Here is a 22381-nt window from a genome sequence, read left to right as displayed (position 1 = left end):
ATACCATGCTGATAAACAGCCTTCACAGTTACCTATCTCTTTGCTCTATGCTTATAAACATGGGAAGCATTTTCCACATTTTCACAAGATCTTGTGTCTAGATTCTCAGTCAAGGAAAATAAAAACACCTGGAACCACGGAAGGCAATGGGATATCTGCTCTTAAGTTCAACAGGGCCAGGATTTTTTCTTGAATTCTTAGCCAAATGTTATAATAGAAACATCAGAAGTGCTCAAGCCTATAAAATGAGGCCTGAACAAGCACTTACTGCTTGTTGTCACTTCACTTCCAGTTGTAGCCAATGAAGTGTGAAGTGTAGGAGGAAGCAATGTTTTAAATAGTTATCCAAGTGTTTTCAAGTTCCAAATTACAGCCAGTATTACTTGAAAAATAAGCTTTTACTGGGCTTTGGAGGGGCCACATATCTTCAAATACATTAATTTATACGATGTAACAATATAAATCTTTCTAAACTGTTTATGCTAAGAAATCCAAATAGAAGCCTTATATATACAAGAACTGTGAAGACACCCTTGCACATATGTTTACTGTGGACTGTTGCTGCTGATCTGTCTATGAACTAAGTGAGAGCTTTTACGAAAAAAACTAATTTAAAGTTATTATTGGTAGGAATTACTGAGAAAATCTGTAGAGTGACAGGCAAAACAGCCCACTAGACTAGGATGCTGGTTAGCTAGTTATGTGTGCAGTTAGAATACACAAAACTGTAGCTATCTAACTTCATGAACTATTATTTATTTCACATGCAAATAGGTCTCAGCTCTCAAGTGTGGAAACCCCAGGACAAAGAAAATTCTTGTGGTATTTTTTCCCTAGAGGGAAATGTCATCGGTAGGCTCCCATTGTAATTCCAAAGAAACTGAAGAATCAAGAGGTATAAATAATTCAAACAAGGTTCCAATTAGCTGACAATACAAGCCTAAACGAAGCATATTCTAATTATTATAGAATTAAAGACTGCCAAAAGCTACAAGCTAAAATACAAACATATTTCTATTTCAGAAAGACTGTTGAGATTCAACTTTTTGGACTTTCAATGTTTGGTGCTAGTCAGGATGCCACCTGAAAGAATTTCTAAAAGAACTGCATTTGTAAACAAATGCTTTAAATTGATATAAACTCTTCAAAAAGCAAAAATTATTTGTGATCAGTTTGTGAGATTGAATACAATAATGTCCTAATAAAAAAAATGTACCTTGGACTGATTCTGAAACTGAACCCTGCCCAGACTAATTCATATCCAGACACTGGGCCAATTTAAAATAAGTTCAACTTAAAATAAGTATAGCTCTGATTTATGTCATATGATCATCTGTTGATCATATGGTCAGCAGACTCCTCAGACTAGGAGTGTTTTAAATAATTCCTGCACATCAGAAAGCTGCCAAATAGATTACTGTATTTATACTATTTAATTCTGCTGAAACAAAAATGGTTGTACTGTATTCTAATGATTTGTGTATTAAGTTTCAGGACACAGTGGATTTAAACAGACAAGTTACATAAAAAAAACATAAGAAGATTGTGTTAATATTTTAATTAACCTGATCAAGAGCTTTTACATGAGATGGGATTAGTTAATGCTGTTGAAATAAGCAGCCTTTGTGATAACTTGCCTCTTCTGCTGCCAGCTTAAGCCAATTTACCTTTGTGTACCTTAATAGTATTTCCTATAATAGGGTCACCAGCTGTAATAGAGGTTATATTTAGAGTTAACATCGGTATTTAAATCCAGTTCAGTGTCGCCAAAATCTTCACTAACAAAGAGTTTCAGCTGCCCAGCGGTACCTCATGCCATTCCAGATATTGGTCAGATCGTGGGCTCCTGACACCAGGAGCAAGTTGGGAGAGCAGTAAGTGCAATCAATGAAAAAACACGACTACTCTGCAACCAGTCCCATGGCTGTGTACATGATGATAGTAGACAGAAGATTTTTTTCTGAGAAATCCAGTGTGCTTCATTTTGACATTTCATGGAATAAGTGGTGACCACAACAGTAGTGCATAAATGAATACTGAAGGAGCGGGCAAAGAAGCACCTTCTAATCCCCCTAATACAACAGCTGTAGATATTGGGGAAAGAGGAAGAGAAAGGACCAAAAAAATTAAGCAGAGTCACTTTTTCTTCCTAAGTCACCTCTTTCATTGCCATTCTCAGAGAGGGAATATTGACCTGATGGACAACTTCTCTGATGCAGCAGTGCGTGCTCATTCACATGTGCCAGCAATAGGGCACTGGGGAGAGGCTGTAGGTGGAAGGGATTTGCAACAGGGTTCAAAGAGGAGTTTATTCCTTGGCTATAATTACTGACAAATAAAAGAGCAAGGTTAGATGGATTAGTGTGCATAAAAGTCAAGGAACTCCAAAATGGTGAGTCTGTAAAAGACACTGTAAAATCAGGCAGATTTGGCATTCTTTCAATGAAACAGGCTAGCATTAGCTGCAACAGATGTAGGCAGCTCCTGTTCCAGCAAAGATCAAGGGCAGAGTGAGAAAATACATCTGGACTGATCATAGTAATTTCAGTATGCACCTACTTTCTGTTCTTTCCCTTCATTTTCTAATGTTGTAATTGTATTATATTCTGGAAGTAATGTAATATTGCTGAAAAAGCTTTATTTGGCATCGAATTTTTAGTGTTTTACTTTCCAGCAGGAGAGCAGGGGGAAGTTGTCAAGTCTTTTTTAACAAGTTTAACAATTACAAATGCAGAAGGACAGGGTGGTTTTTGTTACCACGTTGGTTTGTAATTAACACACTACATTGTTGGGACATTCTGTGCTACTTTATTATGCTCCTGTCTTGCAGCCTCTTTGCTATAGGGCCAAGCTTTGAAATACTGGGTATGTATAGCCACTGAATGGTGATTCAGTGAAAAGCACTGTCACCTAGGCATAAGGTACCCCACAATACCTCCAAAAGCTTGACAATTTGTTGGACAGTGTTTATTTTAATTTTAAGCACATGTGAGTGTCTAAAATTACAAGAAGCATGTCTTCCTCCCTCCCTTCTGCAGCAGAAGTCACAATGCAAACCCTATTCCACCCTAACATTGCTAGTTACAATTCCTTTCGTTTTCCATTAGTTACAATGGAAGCCACAACTTACTGCTTTCTGGCACCCTCTGCTGCTTTACGCATTACACCACAGACAGCATTTTATGGACAGTTGTGCAGTTCCTGTATCTCCATTAAAACATCTTCCCAGTAGCTGGATTTCCCAGCCCAACCAAATAAAAGATACTGATATTCATACTTCTTGTGTGCCCTCATTTATTGTTTGCAGGTGTTGATTCTTAAATCTCAAAATTATGTTCACTACCTCTTGCCTAAACTTAATCTGGACTCCCCCTAAGGAGCAGAGATAGCAGCTCTAGCAACTCTGTAGAAGAGTGGCCATCTCAGACTCTCACAGATGTCCAGAAAATGCAACGGTGCACCAAAGCTCCCAGAATTTCGAAGCTCCCACAAAGCTTCATTCACAAATGAGAGGCAGGGAGAGTTGCTTAAAGGACTTTCAAAGTCAATAAAATCACTGGGGGTTCATCAGAATGACACAAGGTACTTCACATGGCTGCATGTCCATGTGTGTGTGCACTACATACCAAAACACATGCCCACATTGTTTCTTAAGAGTCTTGCATGTTACTGAAGCTGCAGAATTCACCATTGTCAAGATAGGCAGTGGCAGATTATCTTAGGAAGAGGGATGAGTGAGAGACCTTGGGACTCTGCTTCAACGTTAAGAAATGCCCTTTTGTGAAAAGTCCACCTCTCTAAGGAAATTCAAGGCTTGATTTGGATGTGGAACAATAACGTTTCCTATCTAACATACAACATGCAATTATAAGATAATGTAAGTAGAAGTATTGTAAAGGGAGTGGTTAGAAAATCTTATAATTGAAGTTAATCCTCAACTATAACCATAACAGAACTGGCATTTTGCCACAGTTCCAAAATAATCAAACATTTGATAGAAATCTAGAAAGCTGACAAAATCTCAAAATCACCAAAAAGCCTTGTTTGGATATACTGTAAAATAAAACCACTTCAGAGACATTGTTTATTTTCTTGTAGATCTTAAATATGCATTTTTGCTGTTCAGCTAAACATCACGCACTTTCTTCTCTATTTTTAAATCCAGTAAACATTCTAGACATTCCTAGTATTTATAACATACTCTCCCTATACAAGATGATAAAAATACACCATCATGAAGCATACATATTTACTGTAATCCTGCTGCTGCTATCCTGGGAAAAATGTATTAATGATTATAACCAACAGGTGCTTTCTAAAATGCATGTCATAGTCAATTTGTGCGTATGTATTTTAAACTGCATGTTTGTGTTAAAACTTTTCAGTGCGTTTCTATTAATGGAGGTTTCAAGGCCATTTATTCATCCATCATCTCTTTGTCTAAGCATGTGTATCACAAATACATAGTTGATCAATTCCAAAACTCCAGGGAATGTTCACATGACATTTTTGAGGGAAAAAAAACCCAGAAAATTGAAAAGGGTAGAAAGCTAACTACAGATGGGGGGAAATGGGGAGACTGTCAACTGCATCTCTTCAAACAATAAATACTTCAGTATATGTCACCCGCCAGTCTTCATGCATAAAGTACTCCAGTATATCATCTCTGCATATCCTCCCAATACAGTTTAACAGAATGAGTTTCAGATCGAATGACATTCCTGACAAACACAGTTGAGGGACAGGGAGAAGAGATGGGTGAGATGGGCATGCCTCAGAGGCATGGAAGTACTGGCATATTCCAGATATAGATTAAAGGGAAGGGGGTTTCAAGGAATTGCAAGGGAAAAAAAGGGGGGGGGGGTGGGGTTTGAAGGGAAATAGTTGATTTTAAGGAGAAAAAAAAGGTCTTTTTGTGTTCAGCAATCTTGGTCTACAGAAGCAAAACGTGCAAAATTCTAATCCTACCCCTAACCGAGCAAACCCATCCCTAACCTAACATCTCAGTAGATTTCATGGAGACTGATATCATCACAGTATAAGTACTTCTTATGACATGATTATTTCATTAACATCTAGATGAGTTATTCTCATGTGATTCCACACATTAATAGGACAAGGAATTTGTAAGCCTAAACAGAAAGCGTAATAACTGCATGCGATTTGTATTTAATGAATAATGTACTTCTTCCAGCCTAGCAAAAAAATACCCAGGATGTGTTCCTGTGGCATTTTCTTTTATGACTTCAGACAGTCAAATGCAAGTGACTCAGGGGAATATGCATCTCACTGCCTGATGCAAGTGAGTAACTCTGAGCTGTTCTGTGAAGAGGGATTGTCATAAATCCTGTGGTTCTTTTAATGTTCTCAGATCTTCTCTGGATGTAAAGAGAACTGCTTGTTTCAGTACAGAATAAAGAGGTCTAACAGAAAGCCAAACCAGAATCAAATCATATAAAAAAGCAATGATTTGGTTGCCTTCTCTTCCCCTTCCTTTCCATGCCTGCAACATCTTTAGGCAGGATGGATGAAGTTTCCCATCTTTTATGCTCTACAAGATCTAACGCTTGCAGCAGTTCTCTCATCCTTTCCTTAGCTTCCTCTTTCCCTCACAATAAAAACATGTTTTGTCTCCCACAAAAAGGCAACTGTTACTCTGCTTGTCTGTCCAGCTCTCACCTCATCTATATTTTCTCTTCCATTTATAGAGTTTTTAGAATTTCTAGAGTTTGTTCACTAAAGCAGTCGGAATTTGTCCTCTGCCAGTTTCACGCTAAACCAATTTGCCTCTCATCTTATCAAACCAGCTATGTTAATAACATTAATAACCTCTTTTCAGCAAAACTTGGAACGAGAATTCCAACATCATCCTTGAATGTCAACCATCTTTAACATTGACATCTTTAACCTTCCCCTTACAGAAATTCTGTCCTCTTTTCTTTCTTTATTCCCTCCGTTTATATCATCACAATTATTCCCATAATGTATCCTTAGATGGACTCTCCCTTTTATTTTTTTCTTTCAGGGTGCCACACACCTCTGTTTCTGATGCTCTCATTTTCATTTTTACTCTAGTCTTTATGTCAAGTTAATTTCATCTGCAAACAAAAAATAAAGTTCAATTTGTGCACTGATGAAGGAGATGTTACTTTCTGTAACTATTCTTCAATTTGCATTATCTATTTGCATATTTACACTGTAGATATACCTATATGCATTGCTCTTAGCCAGAGAATTTTTAAATTCTGTGGCATGCAGGATTACACAGAAAAGCCATGGGCCCCCTATAAAGCATACACAAGTTTATAAAAAGGGTTTGTTGATGTCTAAAGCAAAGAAGAAGAGTCTAATCCTGAAGGTCAGCTTCTAAAATTTTGTCCTGCACCTAAAATTTATGATTCAAGAGTCTGAAAGGGTTTACTCCACTCTTCAAAATGTTCAATGCCCTGAGCAAATTAAAACCAGTTAGGTATAACGTGATGCTCAGTACACTGGTTCAACAGAGTGGCCACTTCCCTGCACATGGAAGAGGATCTCATATGGATTCCTGCTGTCATCTCCATTATTTCTAGGTGGTGACATGATGAATACATGTGTAGAAGGCTTGATAGTTTCTCACTACTTTGAGCTCCAGGACACGACATGTGAGTTGTATGCCACAGGATTTCTCAGACTGCAGGAATAAGCTTCAGGGCCCTATAAACCTGGACAGTAGAGCTAAATGAAAATGCATCTTAGTAGTTATATTCCTGTCATCAACCAAGGAAATACAGGAGGCCTCAATGCGATAGTCAGCTTGAACACTCCATGAATGCCAAATGAATTGTAAATCCTCTGAAGCCAGCTTGTACATTGTACACTGCACAGTGTATTGCAAGTGGCTGGAGGTGTCAAACATGTCCAAGAACGTCTTCCCTGGAACAGCTGAGGACAGTCATTGGGGAAGGGTGTGGGAATGGGGTTCGTTCTCAAAGGGGAGATCACACTCTGAACCTACCTAGGAAATGAGAGGACTTGTCCAAGAAAACATCTTCAGAAGGATAGCTAAGACATGCTCCTGGCTATGACAGTCTTGGGCACTTTCCTGGGAATCCCAGTAAGAGTACGAGTTGAATGTAAATCACCTACCTAGTGAGCAATCTCAGAAAGCAAAGCTAGTTAAGCAAAAAATTGTATGGGTTTACTTGAAACTACCATCAGAAAATAGGAAATCTGAATATGTATCACGTTGAGGAGTGTCATTTCCTGCATAGGTAAGTATCTGCTTAGATCCTTTCATAATGGAGCGGTATCAGCCTTGCCTGCTTCAGTCCAGAGCTGCACTGTTGCAAGGTAGGAAAGAATAGACTGTGAAAAGAAGTATTTGTCATCAGTATGGCTCCAATGGGTATGTTACCCACACTCCCGAAAAAAAGAACTGCATGAGGCTTTATTCTGCCAAACCACAAGATCTGGATTCAGAAATGCAGAATTAACTGGTAAGTAGATCCTTGGGGAGGAGGGCCGCCAAAGAACGAATAAGCTATGTATTACCATGACAAATTCTTCCCAGGGAATGGGGAGCATGATACTTCTGCCACCACTTACAAAGTCCAAGGAAGAGCTGCAGTTGTCGGGAGCTGGGTAACATGCAGGGACAGGCTCAGCTACACTGACGGCAAAATGTCCTCATAAAATTCCCCTCTGGATAACACCCTGACTTGAGGCCACATGAAGGTATGGACAATATGGGCAGTTATCAAGAGCAAATTGGAGCCCTTTGATCTATTTTGTTTTCTAAACTCTGCCTTCATTCAATGGGAACAGAAATCCAAGTGTGGACTTTTAATTGAGGTAGATCAGGGTCTGCTCCAAGAGGTAACAGGTCTCCAAGAGAAGAGGGTCTTTTACTTTATCCAAGGAAGCCCATAAGGGAAAGTTCCTGTTGTTACACAAACATGACTGCTCATCTCCAGTGTGGCCAGGTCTTTTATAACACAACTGGCAGAGAGGAAGACTTGCAGAGCAGAGAGGAGTTTTAAGATGATAATGGAAATTCCCATGCTGAGTGTACACAAGAAGGCAAAAGATATGGCATTTAATCTGTATTGCCAGGAAGTTGACAGAATGGGGAAGAAATCATGCTTACCAGCCTTCTCATGGCTGTACACACACTGCGTACAAAAGGTAAAGGCCCCTATGTGCTGACTTTGATGTTGTACATTGAAAACTTCTCTAGCAAATAAAAATAAGGATGTATATTCCTGATGTGGGCGTGCCAAATAGCCAATGATCTGGATTACAATAATCTAGAATACGGGTATAGTGTCACTGGAAGGAGAATCTTGTCTCTTTGGCTGTTCCAGATCTGAATACTCTCATCGAAATGAAAATTATCTTTCTAACTAGTTGCCAATGCGAGCAAAACTCTTAGTCTTCCTCTGATCCTTTCCTCGCAGTCCTTTACCTAACCCCTGGGCATATTCTTCAAGTCCCCTCTCCCCCAAACACCCCCACACAAGCTATGACTATGTCTTAGAGATTCTTTCTATGTAACACAGCTAAAACATGAGCTTTCCTATCTATAAACACAGGAAACCACTCACAGGAGCTCAAACTTTCATTACTACCATTTTTTTTCCTCTGGCTTTACTGAGATCACTTCCCTAGATATCATGCTGTGAAACTCTCATCCTTTTCTGTAAGTACTTTCGTTTTTTCCGTTTTAAAGACTACTCCATTATCGAATCCCAGATACCCTTTGCCTACCAGAGGACAGGAAAATGAGCTTTTGAGTCTTCCTGCCCATATTGCGAGAAGTCATTCCTTTTGACTACATTTTTAAACAGAGATTTATACCAACTAAGGCTGTTTTCTCAGGTCTTATCCTCTCTTATGCAAACAGGATCTTCCCCAAAACACGGTGATTAGATCATCATCAAGAAAACCCTATCCGTATGTGTTAACATCTCACTGGTAAAGGGTAATAGGAGTCCAACACACCTTTTTATTCAGAATTGCAAGATCTTTCTGTGGCTTCACCATCAGATTTAGTTTTCATTACCCTGAGTAACTATTTGCAAATTTTGTCATTTTACTATTCATGCCTTTTTCCAGATCATTCGTGACTATAATGAATGAGCCACAAGCACTGATCCTTGGGGGATGTGAATCATAGACTGCCTTTTTGTAAACACTGACCAGTTATTCCTTGTTTTATATTCCTAACAAGTTACTAATGGCATTTATGGAGATGTCCAAGAAACAGCTTATGACTGATCCCTTGCCTGTAGTTCCATCCCATGCTGCAGCTAGTTTAACCAACTTAAAAAACTTAATGAAAACCTGATAAGCCCAATGGTACTCTTCCTTTTTAGAGTGAAATACTTCTACTTCTCTTACACCTAATTACATGGAAATGCATACACTCCAATTAACACACTACAGGCTACTCAAATTTTGAAAACTAAGTACACAAGCATGCACCGCAGAAATACAGGAACTAGATTACTGTCTTGTGCTCCATTCATTTAAGAACACCAAACCTGCACAGCTGACAAAACTAGAGTCTCGTATTCCCTTGTATTTTCACGCAACTCCCATAGCAGCCAGTCATGAAATCTGTGAAGATCCACTGAGAGCCATGGGGTGACAGTGTACTGGCATAGACGGTTCTCATGGGAAGTAGCAAGAGCTAATTCTAAGGAAGAAAAACAGCTAATAAGACAACATGAATCTCTGAAGGAAAAATCAACTTGAAAAACAATATACTAAAATTTTTTGGCATTTTTTACATTTGTTTCACTATTTATGTGGCTGAAAACACCGTAGACTGCATGAGGAAAGAATAGAAACGTTAGTTTTGTAAAACTCTCTAGGGACAATACTGCAAATGTCACCAAAAAAGATTTTCAGTCCAACACTTTTTGATTCTCTTGCATTTTCTCTAACAGCCCCAGGATGGATTAAATTTGATACTCTGTATGCTTACTATATGTTTGATATGATCTGTTTAGAAACAAAACACTGGAGATCTTCCAGTACATTTTTAATATGTTCAGGAAGAAAAAAAATTCTGAATTCTTCCTCATCAGACCATTAGAGAAAGGTTTCATAACATGTATTCTACCCAGGACACTATCCTGCTTTTTCTAATGATGGGGGAAACTTACAACTGAAATTAAAGAAACAAATGGCCTATAAAGAAACAGAAAGGAATTAGCTTTTGGTTGTATCAAAAGGTAAGCCCTTGAAAGACCATTATCTTCTAAAAGAAAGATGATTCCAGGTTTCCTTAATTGATAGGCTTATGGAATAATTCATACAAAGAAAAGATAGAAATGAAAATAGATAGAAATGAATGTGGCATTTTTTCCATTGAAGGGCTTAAAAGAGATGATGAAAAAAAGTTGCAGTTCCGTATTCCTCCTTGAATACATAGGTATGAAGAAAAAAATAGGCAAGGCAAGGAGAAGACTCTATATTACATTGTAGACAGACAACGTATATTATAATATGCAGAGTTTTAAATCTTTATTATCTTTATTAAAACCATCCATAAGAAATGCCAAAATCTTTTTACTACAGTAGATTTACCCAGAAAACAAGAAATCTTGCCAATTCTCTTGCAAGTTTAATTTATTTAAAGTTTCTGAGATTTGAATATGAAGTAATTTATTCCCTAGTACATCTCAGGTTCTCAAATTCTGTGTCCGACATCAAATGTGTGAGCATAATGACAGCCACGAGGATCCTGGTAAAGCTAACTCTGCAGAAACTGGATGCTGCTGGGGTTCACAGGTTTTAATTTTTATGAACATGGACCTGTGGAACCAGTTCAACGTGTCTGCAAGTACTTCATGTATCACTGCCAAGATGAGCATAGAGTGCAAGACGTTGCAATAGACCTAGGTAAAAGGAAACTAAAAAAGAAGCATTTTATACATATTTAAAATAAACATTAAAAGATGTTTACGAATTAAGGTAACAGCTGAATTGAGATGCCTTAAAAATCACTTGAAAGATGAAGCCATTGGCAAGAGGAAAACCAATGGTGAGTGGAACAGAACTTGGGAAGATTGGTAGTGATTAATTATGAATTGATAGCAGTATCATCTACAGGGGATATCGAGGGTTTCCAGCAGCAGACAATCCATGTCAGTGCTCTCTAGCTTCTTTTAAGCTAATAAAATGTCTTAAACACCCCCTCCTGGGAAGGGTATCAAATGGCAGATGAATACAGAAGACATTTCTCCTTAATTGCCAGTTATGAGAGCAAGGATCATGAAAACATATGTGAAAGAAAAGGGTGGTGGGATTCTTGAGGTTTATTGACTAAAAATGTTAAAATGAAAGTGGTGAATGAATGGCTAATGAACATGCTATAGGAATATCATGACTGTTGCTGGTTTGATAGCTGATGTTCTGACAAATCCTGACAGGACATATTGCTACATACTGGCACATGTCAAACATGTAAACTAGCTTTGACCACTGTTACATTTTTTTCTGCACATTACAAACACCCAAGAGTCCACTGATGAAAGAAGAAGGGAATTGGCCTATCATTAACTGGGCGGGCTAACAAAATTGAGCACTGCCAAGAGAAATTACCTGAAAATGTGATGGTGTCTTCAGCTAGGCTAGATCAGTGCACAACCCAAAGGAAACAAATGGAGAGCAGACTCAAAATCTGAGGTCTCTGAGATGCTCTGAGAGGAAAGCTGACAAGTTTGAATTACTTTAACTTCAGTACATTTTTGATTTCCTAGCTCAGTTGAAGAAATCAGCAGTATGAAATGGGTATGTCAAAAGGCAGGAAAATAATCTGATCAGACTGTTGGGGTAAAACAATACAGTAAAGAGACCAAATCAAAAAAGGATGAAAAAATATATTCTATTTCTATGAAGTTAAAGTGACTAAATGTGACACCTTAGCATTGCACAAACACTGATGTATGACTACGTACAGGAGTGTTTGAAGCACCTGGTTTGAGACCCAGAGTACCTGAGACATAGTCTTCGGCCTGGCTGAGCTGAGAGATGTGCTTACAGGAGGAGGAAGATGGCCGTAAAGAGATTTCTACAGGTACTGTTGCGGCACGAGCATGCATTGACCATGCTTCCCCCATAACTGCAGCAGAGCTAGAGATGAAATCCAGAATCCCTATGCCACATAAAGATTTACCTGTCAACGGGGAATGTACACAAATGTCGCTTTGGAGATGAAAATGTTGCTAGAGTGAACAATTCTCTCTGCAGCTGGGCTTTCTCTCATGGAAATGAAGCTCGATAGACACCAGAGTGGTGAGTCCCTAAGCAGTCCTAGATGGTCACTAACCAGTTACATAATCTCAGGAAATCATATCATTTTTCTGTGCTTTTGTCTCTTCTTGTTTGTCTCGTCTGTCTGGAATGGCAGGTTTTAATGTGATTAAAGTAGAGGGTGATTATCTCTCAATCTGTGTGTGTAATATTAGAGTTCCACTCTGGAGTTCCCAACCTTCTCAGCCGGGGCCACTAGGTGCTGCTGTAATATGAGTAATTAAAATAATAACTATTATTAAGGAAATTGCATATATTCTTACTGTGGACTGTTTCAAAAAGCCTGAAAGCCAGAGAAAAAACTTATTCTAAACCTGCACATTTTTTGAAAAGTAAGAACCAAAAGACCTGCTTATTCACTTCACTGGTACTCAGAATTTTTCCCTTTACCTTTTGCAGCTTTGCAGAAAAAAGCTGCAAATACCTTCCCCCTTTAAAAAATACACTGAATAAATGCAAATTTTTTTCTACTCCATTTCCATTTTTAAGCCCAGCTTCAGCAGTTTGCTATTATGCAAGCTCATCCAAACCATTATGCTCCAAAATCCTTGCCAGCTACACAATTGTGCACCTTATTCACATGCTATTTGGATGTGAACAGAAAGGCAAAGTCCTCAGCGTGAGGGAGCATGACTGGAACTGCAAATGATTCAGTAAATGCATGGTGATGTTACTGAGGCTCAGATTTTGTACCTGTCACTTCCACAGCCTTCTAAGGAGGCTTTATCTTATTAAATGTAGTTGACTAGCCATAAACACAATGAAAGATTAATAAGACTCCATATGAATCACAGTCACAAAATGCTTCTTGCCTGTATTAAAATGTTTTTAAGCAGCTGCCAGCTGTAGCTCAGAGAGCTATATGACTAAAGTGCTATTTCTGAAAGTCTTGGAGTCAGTGCATCTAACTGGACTTTACAGTGGCTATTTATATTCAAAAATAATTTGGCAAGTTTTGTTCATCAAACCAGTTTTCCAGACACAAAGACTCCACTTAAAAATCTATTCTTGGATTTACTGCCCTTAAAAATCAAGTTAAATGAAATTATCTGGATCATCAGACGCACAGGTCTGCTAAGGCAGTTCTGGATTAATTAGAAGTGATGAAGTTTTGCTGCTGGGTTACCTCAAGACCCAAAGTTAACAAGCACAGAAATGAAGTGACAAACAGTAAGCACATGTGGAAAAAAGAGTACCAGGAACACTATATGAGAATTAGGACTTTATGGTAAACGTGGGACATAATTTTCACAGTTAAAATAAATCATTATTAAAAAGCATTTTAGGAAAGTGCAGAGGTGCCAACACAGACTAAAAATATATTTTATTCTTACCATTTGAGACTGGCTCCGGGGACAGCCATTGATATCTTCAACTTTTTCATTTGCTAAACAAAAACAGTGAAGAGAAAAGCAGAAGTAAACAATGAGATAAAACTTTCCTTTCCACCCCCTGGCCAAAAAAAAAAAACAAAAAAAGAAGACCTAAAATACCAAACCAAAACAAAAAACAAAAAAACAGAAGGAAGAAGAGCAGAAAAGACACGGCAATAAAGTGCACAGGGTTTTGTTGACACAGAGCTCCTTTCTAAGTAAAGCTCAGTCGTACAGTAACAACACTCTTGTTAGCAGCAGTTGCTTCCACATGCCAAATCATGCAAAGGGGGAAGTGCGAAGGAGGTCGCTGCTAATTCTTCAGCCCCTGCAAAATAACTGCTGACATGAAATCTTCCACAATTGTCTTTGCAGGGTCAGGATACAGTTTCAAGGCATCCCAGAAAGTATGAGCCGCTCCAACTAACAAAATGCACACATGGGAGACATATGGTTTAATGGAGCATTCATTTCTGACAATTCAAAGTGTGTAAGATACAGTTCTGGCCATTTAAAGTATGGTTAAACAGCCACTTCCAAACATGCTCACATAAACATATTTTTTAATTAAGACAAGGATGAACCACACAAATATCAGAGACATATGGACCCAGTCAAATTGTATTATTCAGGGTTCATCTTATTGTTAAATACATTCAACTTGAATTATATATTCCCCCATGCAAGGAGTCAGCTCGCAGTGCTTCTCTCAGCCCTGGTCTTACCAATGATCTGGATGATTTCTGCTAGCAGAACTCCATCTGCAATGTCCTGTTGCAAATCCTTGATCAACCGCTTGTGGCCAGATTTTGCTAGGTAGTGGTTAGCCCAGTCAGTGTAAATCTGCAGAGCAGAGGGGGAGGGCAGCGGGGAGAGGGGGAAGAGAGAAAAGAAGACAATAAAAATTCTTAAAACAAATGTTGGCTTGCACAGCAGAACTATTCTGGATCACATTCCCATTTAAGAAGTCAGCACCAAAGGAAACAATTTTAACGTTGTGTTTTTTGCCTTTTTTTTTTTTTTTTAAACGGGCCATGCCCCTCCCCCTGCCATTCTCTGTTTTATTTTAACTTCAAATGATTCAGGCTGTTTCATGAGGGTTCAAACTTGCTGTGACCAAGCAAAATTCCCCTTATGACTGTAAAGGAAACTCCTGTCGTAAATCAGTCACATCTACCGCAATTCCACCTCCCACCGTGTTTCTACCTCTACGCATGCCCCACCACCAACTTTCACGCTCTGGGGCTGCCTAAGAGAAAGTGATAGCAGAGACGTGCGCCTGTGTTTTGGTAAGAGTTCATCGGGTTGTCGCTGGCGATCCCACGCCTGGCAATGCCTCTGCGACACTTTCTGCAGTAATCACCATGTCCTGCCACGCGGGGACATGTCGTTTGTCCCCTCGCCTATGGTTCAGAGTGCTGTAATGTGCACAGAGGAGACTGAGAGCACCAGATGTACAGTAGTCTCAGCGCTGGAATTAGAGCATATATTCTGGAAATATGCTGTGTCTTTTCTCCGCCAAAAGAGGAGGGGGGAAGGGTGAGACTGAGTAGCACCAAACACTTAGCAACAGGCAGCACAAAAATGGCACTTATCAACAAAAGGTTGAAAAGGACCAGCTGAACTACATCCACCAAAATAAGAGGGGGTGGTGGTGAAGAGAGAGGTTGAAAGCATTTCATAAGATGTATATGTACACAGAGAGAGCATTTGGTAACACCTACAGTGTGCACACAAGGGGAACCAGGTTCACTTAGGGTGAGATAAGAGGAACAGACACCTTCACCTATGTACCAAAGGAAGAGTGCACCCCAAGAGGTGCTCACACCATCCTGGGGTGTCCCAGTGGACTAGCAGAAGTTGATGTGGGGGTGTCACACAGCTGGAGGGTATCAGTGGCCCGTGGCAGCCAGCGCTGGCCTCTCCTCATCCCAGAAAAGAGGACTTATACAGAACCTCCCACTACTGTGGGATGTTACCACTGAGAGAAAGCATATATGTACGACAGCATCACTGTGTAAGTAAATATAATATCTAAGGTTCTTTCTCTGCTGAGAATATTGTTTGAAAATGTTGAAACTGCACCTCTTCCTTAAAAACAATATGAGCTCACTTTATAAACATCCTTTTATTTAACCTCACAGACCCTTGGGAGGAAGGGGTCAGAATCCCATTTTGTGAACAGAAAAACTGAGGCCAAAGCCATTAACTACTTGCTTAGTTTACCAAGGAAATCTGTGGCAAAGCCAGGGCGGGAAAATGGTTGCAATTCCTAGTCCAGGGTCTTACCCAGAGAACCAACATCCACTTTCCACCCAGTAAGAGTATCACCACTCAGTCCACTTTCACATGCTAAGGACTCCTTCGCTCTCCGAGTACCTTTGTCACAGATTTTCTCCCTCTTCATTGAAAGAGACAGAATTGTAACTTGTTTGGTCTACCCTATTTCTTCCCATATTCCTGCAGGTGGATCACCAGCTGGTTTGCCATAGCTTTCTTGACAGCTTTACAACTTTAGATAACTCCACAGAATTAAACTGTGGAAGCAGATTCAGCTCTCCCATAGCCAAAGGGTGCTGCTGTTAGATGGGGCCCTAAATTTCCCTGCTGCACCCAGAAGTCTGCTTCAGTCACCTGTGTTTTCATTGACTGATATTTTTTTTTTTGCTATTACAGGTGAGTGACATGAAAGGATCCATTAAGTATTTTTTAAAGCCAACTGTAGCTAAGAAAGTGTTTCTTCAACTGTATAACCATATATAATGAATGCTAATGTGGAGTCTCTAAAGATTGTACAAACACATATTTAGAACAATATGAAATCAGGATGATAAAAGACGCATGCCACACCCATAGCATCATGTGTTCCCCACTACTAGTATTTCAACTTCAGTCATTCTTCTAAAGTAATGTCTCAGAAATATTCTTTGAGCTATTACTATAAGCAGAACTATTTTCTGTATTCCAATGAAACTGATCCACTGGAACATACAGAATTTAATACCCACTAATATTATTTTAGGTTAGTTTCACGTTACAAATAAAAATACTTTACCAAGCATTTCCTTTTCCATTTGTCACACCCACACATAATCTGGTGTACCAATCCTAATTTTGACTACAATTTGAACTATCCTCTCACTAAGCAGCCAGGGAAATTTCACTCTAGCAGCTGCTTTGCAAGTATCTAGCATTCAAAGAATGGAGTTCACCCAGCCATCCACCCCCTTCATAATTTTCTTTTCTCATTAATTTAAGTGACAAGCATAAAGAATGTAAGCAGTGTTTTGTAAAGAAAGGTTGATAATCCACATCATACCAAAACTCTACTGGTGGTCAATATTTTGACAGTCATGCAACAGTAGAAAAAAAAATATTGTGAGGAAGGAGTGGTAAAAGAGGAGTTTTTTCACTTCAGAAGTATTCTAAAAAAAATCAGAAAGGCAAAGAATTGTCGACAGAGATAATATAGCAAATCAACACCCAGTTGGCAATGGAATGTCACATTTAATTTCCTCTCTTTCTGTAGGGATCACCACTTGCTTCTGTTTCCCCCCTTCCCCATAGGATGCCCTTCTCATTCATCTCGTTCTTCCAGGGACCCAACTGCTCAGGAGTCAGTTGTAAAAAATGAAAAGCATGTAGATATACACATGAAATTATAAGAATGTACACATGCGACTATATTCTTTTTAGATGAAATTCTCTGATGCAAATGTCATAAGAAATAGAGAATCCCCCCCTCCACAGTTTTTAAGTATCAATGTAACTATGCACCTCTTAGAAATTTTGTCTTAAATCCCTTGGAAAACATAAAGCTCCAGTGTGCATCATCATTGACAATACTCAGTTTGCAAAGGATAGAAAAGTCAAGCAGAACTGAAGACAAAAGAATCAGTAACTTCATGCAGCAGTCTGCTTTTTATGGATGCTCCCCTTTCATTGGGTGCTACGCACCTCTAAGGAGGACCTGTGCATTCTCCCCCTCTTTTCAGAACTAGCAATAGATCATTTTGTCTTGCACTAATTGTGCAGTAACGTTTCCCAAAAATCCTCTTATCTTAGATTTTTCTATGATGAGACTGTTTCAGAGAAGAACACACACACCAGGCTTAGTCGTTGCAACACTTCCTCCCCGCTCCACTGCTTGCTCCAGTAACCCGGCCTTACAGCTACACGCTGGGCCGGGCTGCTGACTTACTCATTTCCTCTCCAAGCTTCCTCTCCTACCACCCTGCTTTACAGGCACGTCTGACCGGGGAGTATTTGACTTCAACGCTAGGCTCTGACGGCTGACAACGTACGGGAGAGCCACTGTTATCTGTGACGTGGAGGACCAGGCTCAGCAACACGATAATGGAACAGACCCGATCCTGTGTCTGTGTGGTCCGAGCCCCATCCCGGCGCCTGGTGATTTCACTGCTTGCAACACGAAACAGGATTCAGCGGGGCAATCTGAGCTCGGGCACAGCCTGCTCATGTTAACGACGGTTTCCCCTAGCATTCCTCAACCGCTCGTCATGCTAACCTTCAAGAGAGTAGAGGAAATAAACTCTGATACCCAAATATAGTTATGAACTTCACCTCGATACTTCACACGTAGCTATAAGGAACACAGTAGAGCTGCTTGGCAGGATCCATAATGAAACAATACACTTCGTAATGCAGTAGTTTAACGAAGTGCAAAAGAGAGAGGATCTCACAGGTTACTGCCTGCCTTAGAAAATGCTTTAATCATAAACCGTGTGATTATACAACAGGCAGTGCCATAATGCATCCTCTTTAAAATTAATACAGAAATGTTACCACCCACAATCAATGTCAAGTGGGAAATGTCAGATGGATTTCACAAGTACAGTCAGCCTAATGCAATAATAATGCATGGCACTTCGTTAGCATCTTCCACAAAATCATCTCAACATGCTTCCAGGCACAAATGAGATCACTCTTCTTTATTTATTGTTTTTGTAGATGTGGGGAAACTGAGGTATAAAGGCTTTCTTGGCAGATTTTTTTTTTTTTTTTTTTAATGTGGCTCACTCAAGGACAAACAGAGCTGGGAATATAACCCAGATATTCTGAGTTGCAATCATTTCTTCTATATGCTTTTTTATCAGGCAGTTTTATAAATAGGCTTGGTGGGAAAATGCATATTCCAAGAATCAGGATCCTTCTGCATATTTTTGTTTGCTACAGAATATAGAGTTTCAGATCTGAAAATGGTCTCCTGTTGCTATCGAGAAGACAGCTTTCCATACTTAGAGTATGCCTCTGTCACTCCCTTATGTGCCAATGCTGCTGCTTAGGAAGAACAACAGTTGCTGCCAACTGAGTTATGCCAAGACCTCGTGACAGATTTCCATGCCATTTAGGAGCATAGGTTATATTTGAAAAAATATGTAAATACTTGTCTATTATATGGAAAAGTTTCCTTCCTAGATATGTGGGAATAAACAGATAGTACCCAGTTCTCATCACTTGTCCTTTAAAATACTCTCTAGGAGACAACTGTATCCTCATTCATTAGCATGAAAGAATTGAAATGCTGTCCCCCAGTGCTCACTCTCATGTTCTCTTCTGTGCACGATACCACCCTAATACCTTTGGGGGTGGGGAGGCTTTTTAAGAACTCCATTTCTTCTTAAGAACTCCATTTCCCAAAAGAAATCTGTAGGCAACAGCAAGCTTCCCACAGATTTTTCTTTCCTCTCTGTCTTGTAGCAAACAAGAGTTGGAGAAAAGGAAGGAAAAGTTAGCTGTTACAAAAAATGTTGCTAGCAGTATACCTGGGTTGCAATGGTTCACAGCAATATACAGTACCACTTTTTAGCACAGCACAATCTTTTTTATTCTATATTTGGATTATATCAATACATTTCATAATCCTTTTTTTTTCTTTAAAAAATTTGGAATAAAGGAAAATGAAATTATTAAAAAGCCCCAATGCCAGAATTTTAACAGTTAGCCAAAGTGGAAATATGGCACTGTTAATAAAAGGGCTATGTGACTTTCTAGTGTAATGTATTTACTCTGCTTAAAATGTTGTCATTGCAGACAACTGATAGTTGATAACACTCAGAGCTTTTCGCCCATAGACGCTCCTTGAAATCACGCTTGTAGAAGACGACTGATGACTCGTTTCTGTTGTTCTCCAGTGTGCTACAAAGTGGGCCGTAAAGGCTGTGTATCTGTTTCCTGGGCGGTTTTCCAGTGTGTGGCCTACCCTGGATGTTGAATACCCAGCAGAGCCTACATAACAGTCCCAGAGTCCCTGATGAAGAGGATTTGCCAGAGGAGAGGGTATGACCACAACTCTACTTCAACGTAGCTATTCTTGGCTAATAAATTGTGGGTAGCAAAACATGTGTTGGAGTGTCCCTGAAGCTGCTTGTATTTATAAAGAGAACGCATTGACTAGCAATAGAATAGGGTGAGGAAATCGGATTGCAATGAGATGCCTTTCTTCTTCCCACTGCTTCTACGCTACGGAAAATTTAACTGGAAGGCAGGATCTGACCTTTTAAATATTTTCTTATTGAAGGTTATTTCTCTGGGTTGCAAAAGAATAATTTATTAGTTTCAGTCCTCCACTTAGCAAGGAAAAGGGCTAACTTTGAAAACAATGGTTCAAATTTATACTGCCATAAGAGACAGATCAAGCATCCGATTTATGTCCGGATTTAACGGACTATAGAAAACACACTGCAACTCATTTACTACAAAGTAAAGCTGGGGGTTGGGGGTGGCATTTTTTGTAACATTAAGCAAATTACATGAGAAGGAAAAATATTTACACAATTAAAAATATATGTCCAGAAAATGAAACTAGAGTGACTTAATTTATAGGCAAGATGGAAGCCAATGCATTTCATTTAACAAAATGAAATTAGTATTAAATGACATTCCACAAACGCTGTTTCTAAATCCCACTGAGCAAATGAGAACAATTACAAGTTAAGGAATAGAAACATTTAGAGGGATACATACCAATTAACCAAAATGTCAGAATCCCTATAGTATGATTCTATTTTGTAAATAGCAGCATGTATCCATCAACACTACTCAATAATTTTCAGATAAAAATACAATTAAATAAAACTCCACTAATCCCAGCTAAGACAATGACTAGAAACAATACTCTTCAACAATCACTGGCAAGCTTTAGATGACTAGCCCAGCTTTAAGGAGGCTCTTCTATATTTCCAAGTTTCACTTACAGTTTGTGATCTAATCACCCAAGTAACATTTGTACTGACTTAATGTGCTCTTTTCCCATTTCTTACCAAATCCCAACTCAGAATTAATTTAATACATGTGTTTGAGGCCAATATTCACCAATGGCACAGGAGCAAGACTTTTGATGCATCTGTGCCAGATGAAAGGTAACAGTATAAGCCTCTTACTTGTGTGTGTATTTGCGTGTAAGGCTTGCTAAGTGATTTGGATATTGCACAGTTAAAAATCCAACTCTTTATAGACCTTGTTCGTCCTTTGAAAAGAATCATACCGATTTGCTTTACAGTTTAATCATATTGTTTTTTTGTTGGCTTACTGCAGCTACTCTTCAGTCCTGTGCAATAGCAATCAAGTACCACAGGAAGGAGCCAGATACTCATCCTGCAGCTGCAGAGGACCCAACCAGACAACTGCTTCTCTGCAGACTTGTGCTGCTGTGAAGCGGTACTTGTTAAGGGAGCAACACCACCACGGTTATTAATATTGGCCTTGGGCTTCCTAAATTAACGGGAGACAATACTAAGTGCCACACAGAGCAATCTTCCAAAACAGCCAACCTTGAGACTTTCTGTTATAAATACTCCATATACGTGCCTGTACAACTTTGGAATTATTTCTTAGATATATTTTTTAACTTTGAAGTACGTTTCAAGCATCTGTTCAGTGAAAGTACAATAAAATACAGGACCTACTATTCAATACAGCTTTTACATAATACATTGATTGTAACTAATATCTCAGTTAATTTTATTAGATTGAGGAAGACCAGGATTCCTTGCTGGGCATAAGTGTTACACCTAAAGCCACCACTCAGAAGGTGAATCTGTCTTAGTGTTTTATTTCAGATAAAGAGTGTGCTTCTAAAGGCAGTCTCCTATCACTTGTGTTCTCTCAGAGATCCCCTTCACATGAAATGAAACAGAGAGAGATGCTTCAAGAGCACACTTAATGCACTCCATTCACTAACTGGCATTTAGTCCATGCAACAAAACAAGAACTAATCCAAGCAACAGTCCATCCCCAAAATGTGTACCTTAGCTGCTGGTTCCTTAGTACCAAACTGGTTTTCCCTACAGAGCAACCCTTCCTGCTAATGTTGATGTGTGTGTCCCAGAAGTGATGGGGGAGAGGGAGAATGTGATAGAAAAAGCTGCTGACTGTGCTGCGTGGCGGTACATACACCGAGATGCTTCTGTAAGCTGGTGTGATGTTATAGTAGTGACAAATTTAAGGGGTGGACATGCTTTGATCTTGATAGTAGTGAAGAAATTAATTTGATCAAAAGAACAGTGCCAGCATTCTCTAATAGAAATAAATGAACTGAGATATATGAAACTTCCTCTCTCTCCTGCATGTGCACACACACTCGAACATCATCCAAGCCTGCCCAAAGCTTGAGCCGTGGCTGTCTGTGACAGTTCCTGGCTAAAGAGAACTACCTTGGAAGAAACAGCTGATTTGGGAAGGAG

General features: G+C 39.3%; 1 protein-coding gene across 14 annotated transcripts in view; it reads right to left on the bottom strand.

Annotated features, from left to right (window-relative positions):
* The window catches only part of NAV3 (neuron navigator 3), a 554479-nt gene that overhangs the window by 175909 nt on the left and 356189 nt on the right, over positions 1 to 22381 (bottom strand). For all 14 annotated transcript variants that reach the window (XM_087765091.1, XM_087765093.1, XM_087765082.1 and 11 more), the window contains 2 exons: positions 14402 to 14519; positions 13638 to 13690 (listed from right to left, as the gene is read on the bottom strand). In XM_087765091.1, coding sequence (XP_087621217.1) covers positions 13638 to 13690; positions 14402 to 14519 — 171 coding nt within the window. The remainder of the gene's footprint in view (positions 1 to 13637; positions 13691 to 14401; positions 14520 to 22381) is intronic.

This window comes from Nipponia nippon, unplaced genomic scaffold (assembly GCF_047370975.1).
Source record: "Nipponia nippon isolate SJK-2023a ecotype South Korea unplaced genomic scaffold, ASM4737097v1 scaffold_3, whole genome shotgun sequence".
Taxonomy (NCBI): Eukaryota; Metazoa; Chordata; class Aves; order Pelecaniformes; family Threskiornithidae; genus Nipponia; species Nipponia nippon.
This window is presented reverse-complemented; position numbering and strand designations above follow the sequence as displayed.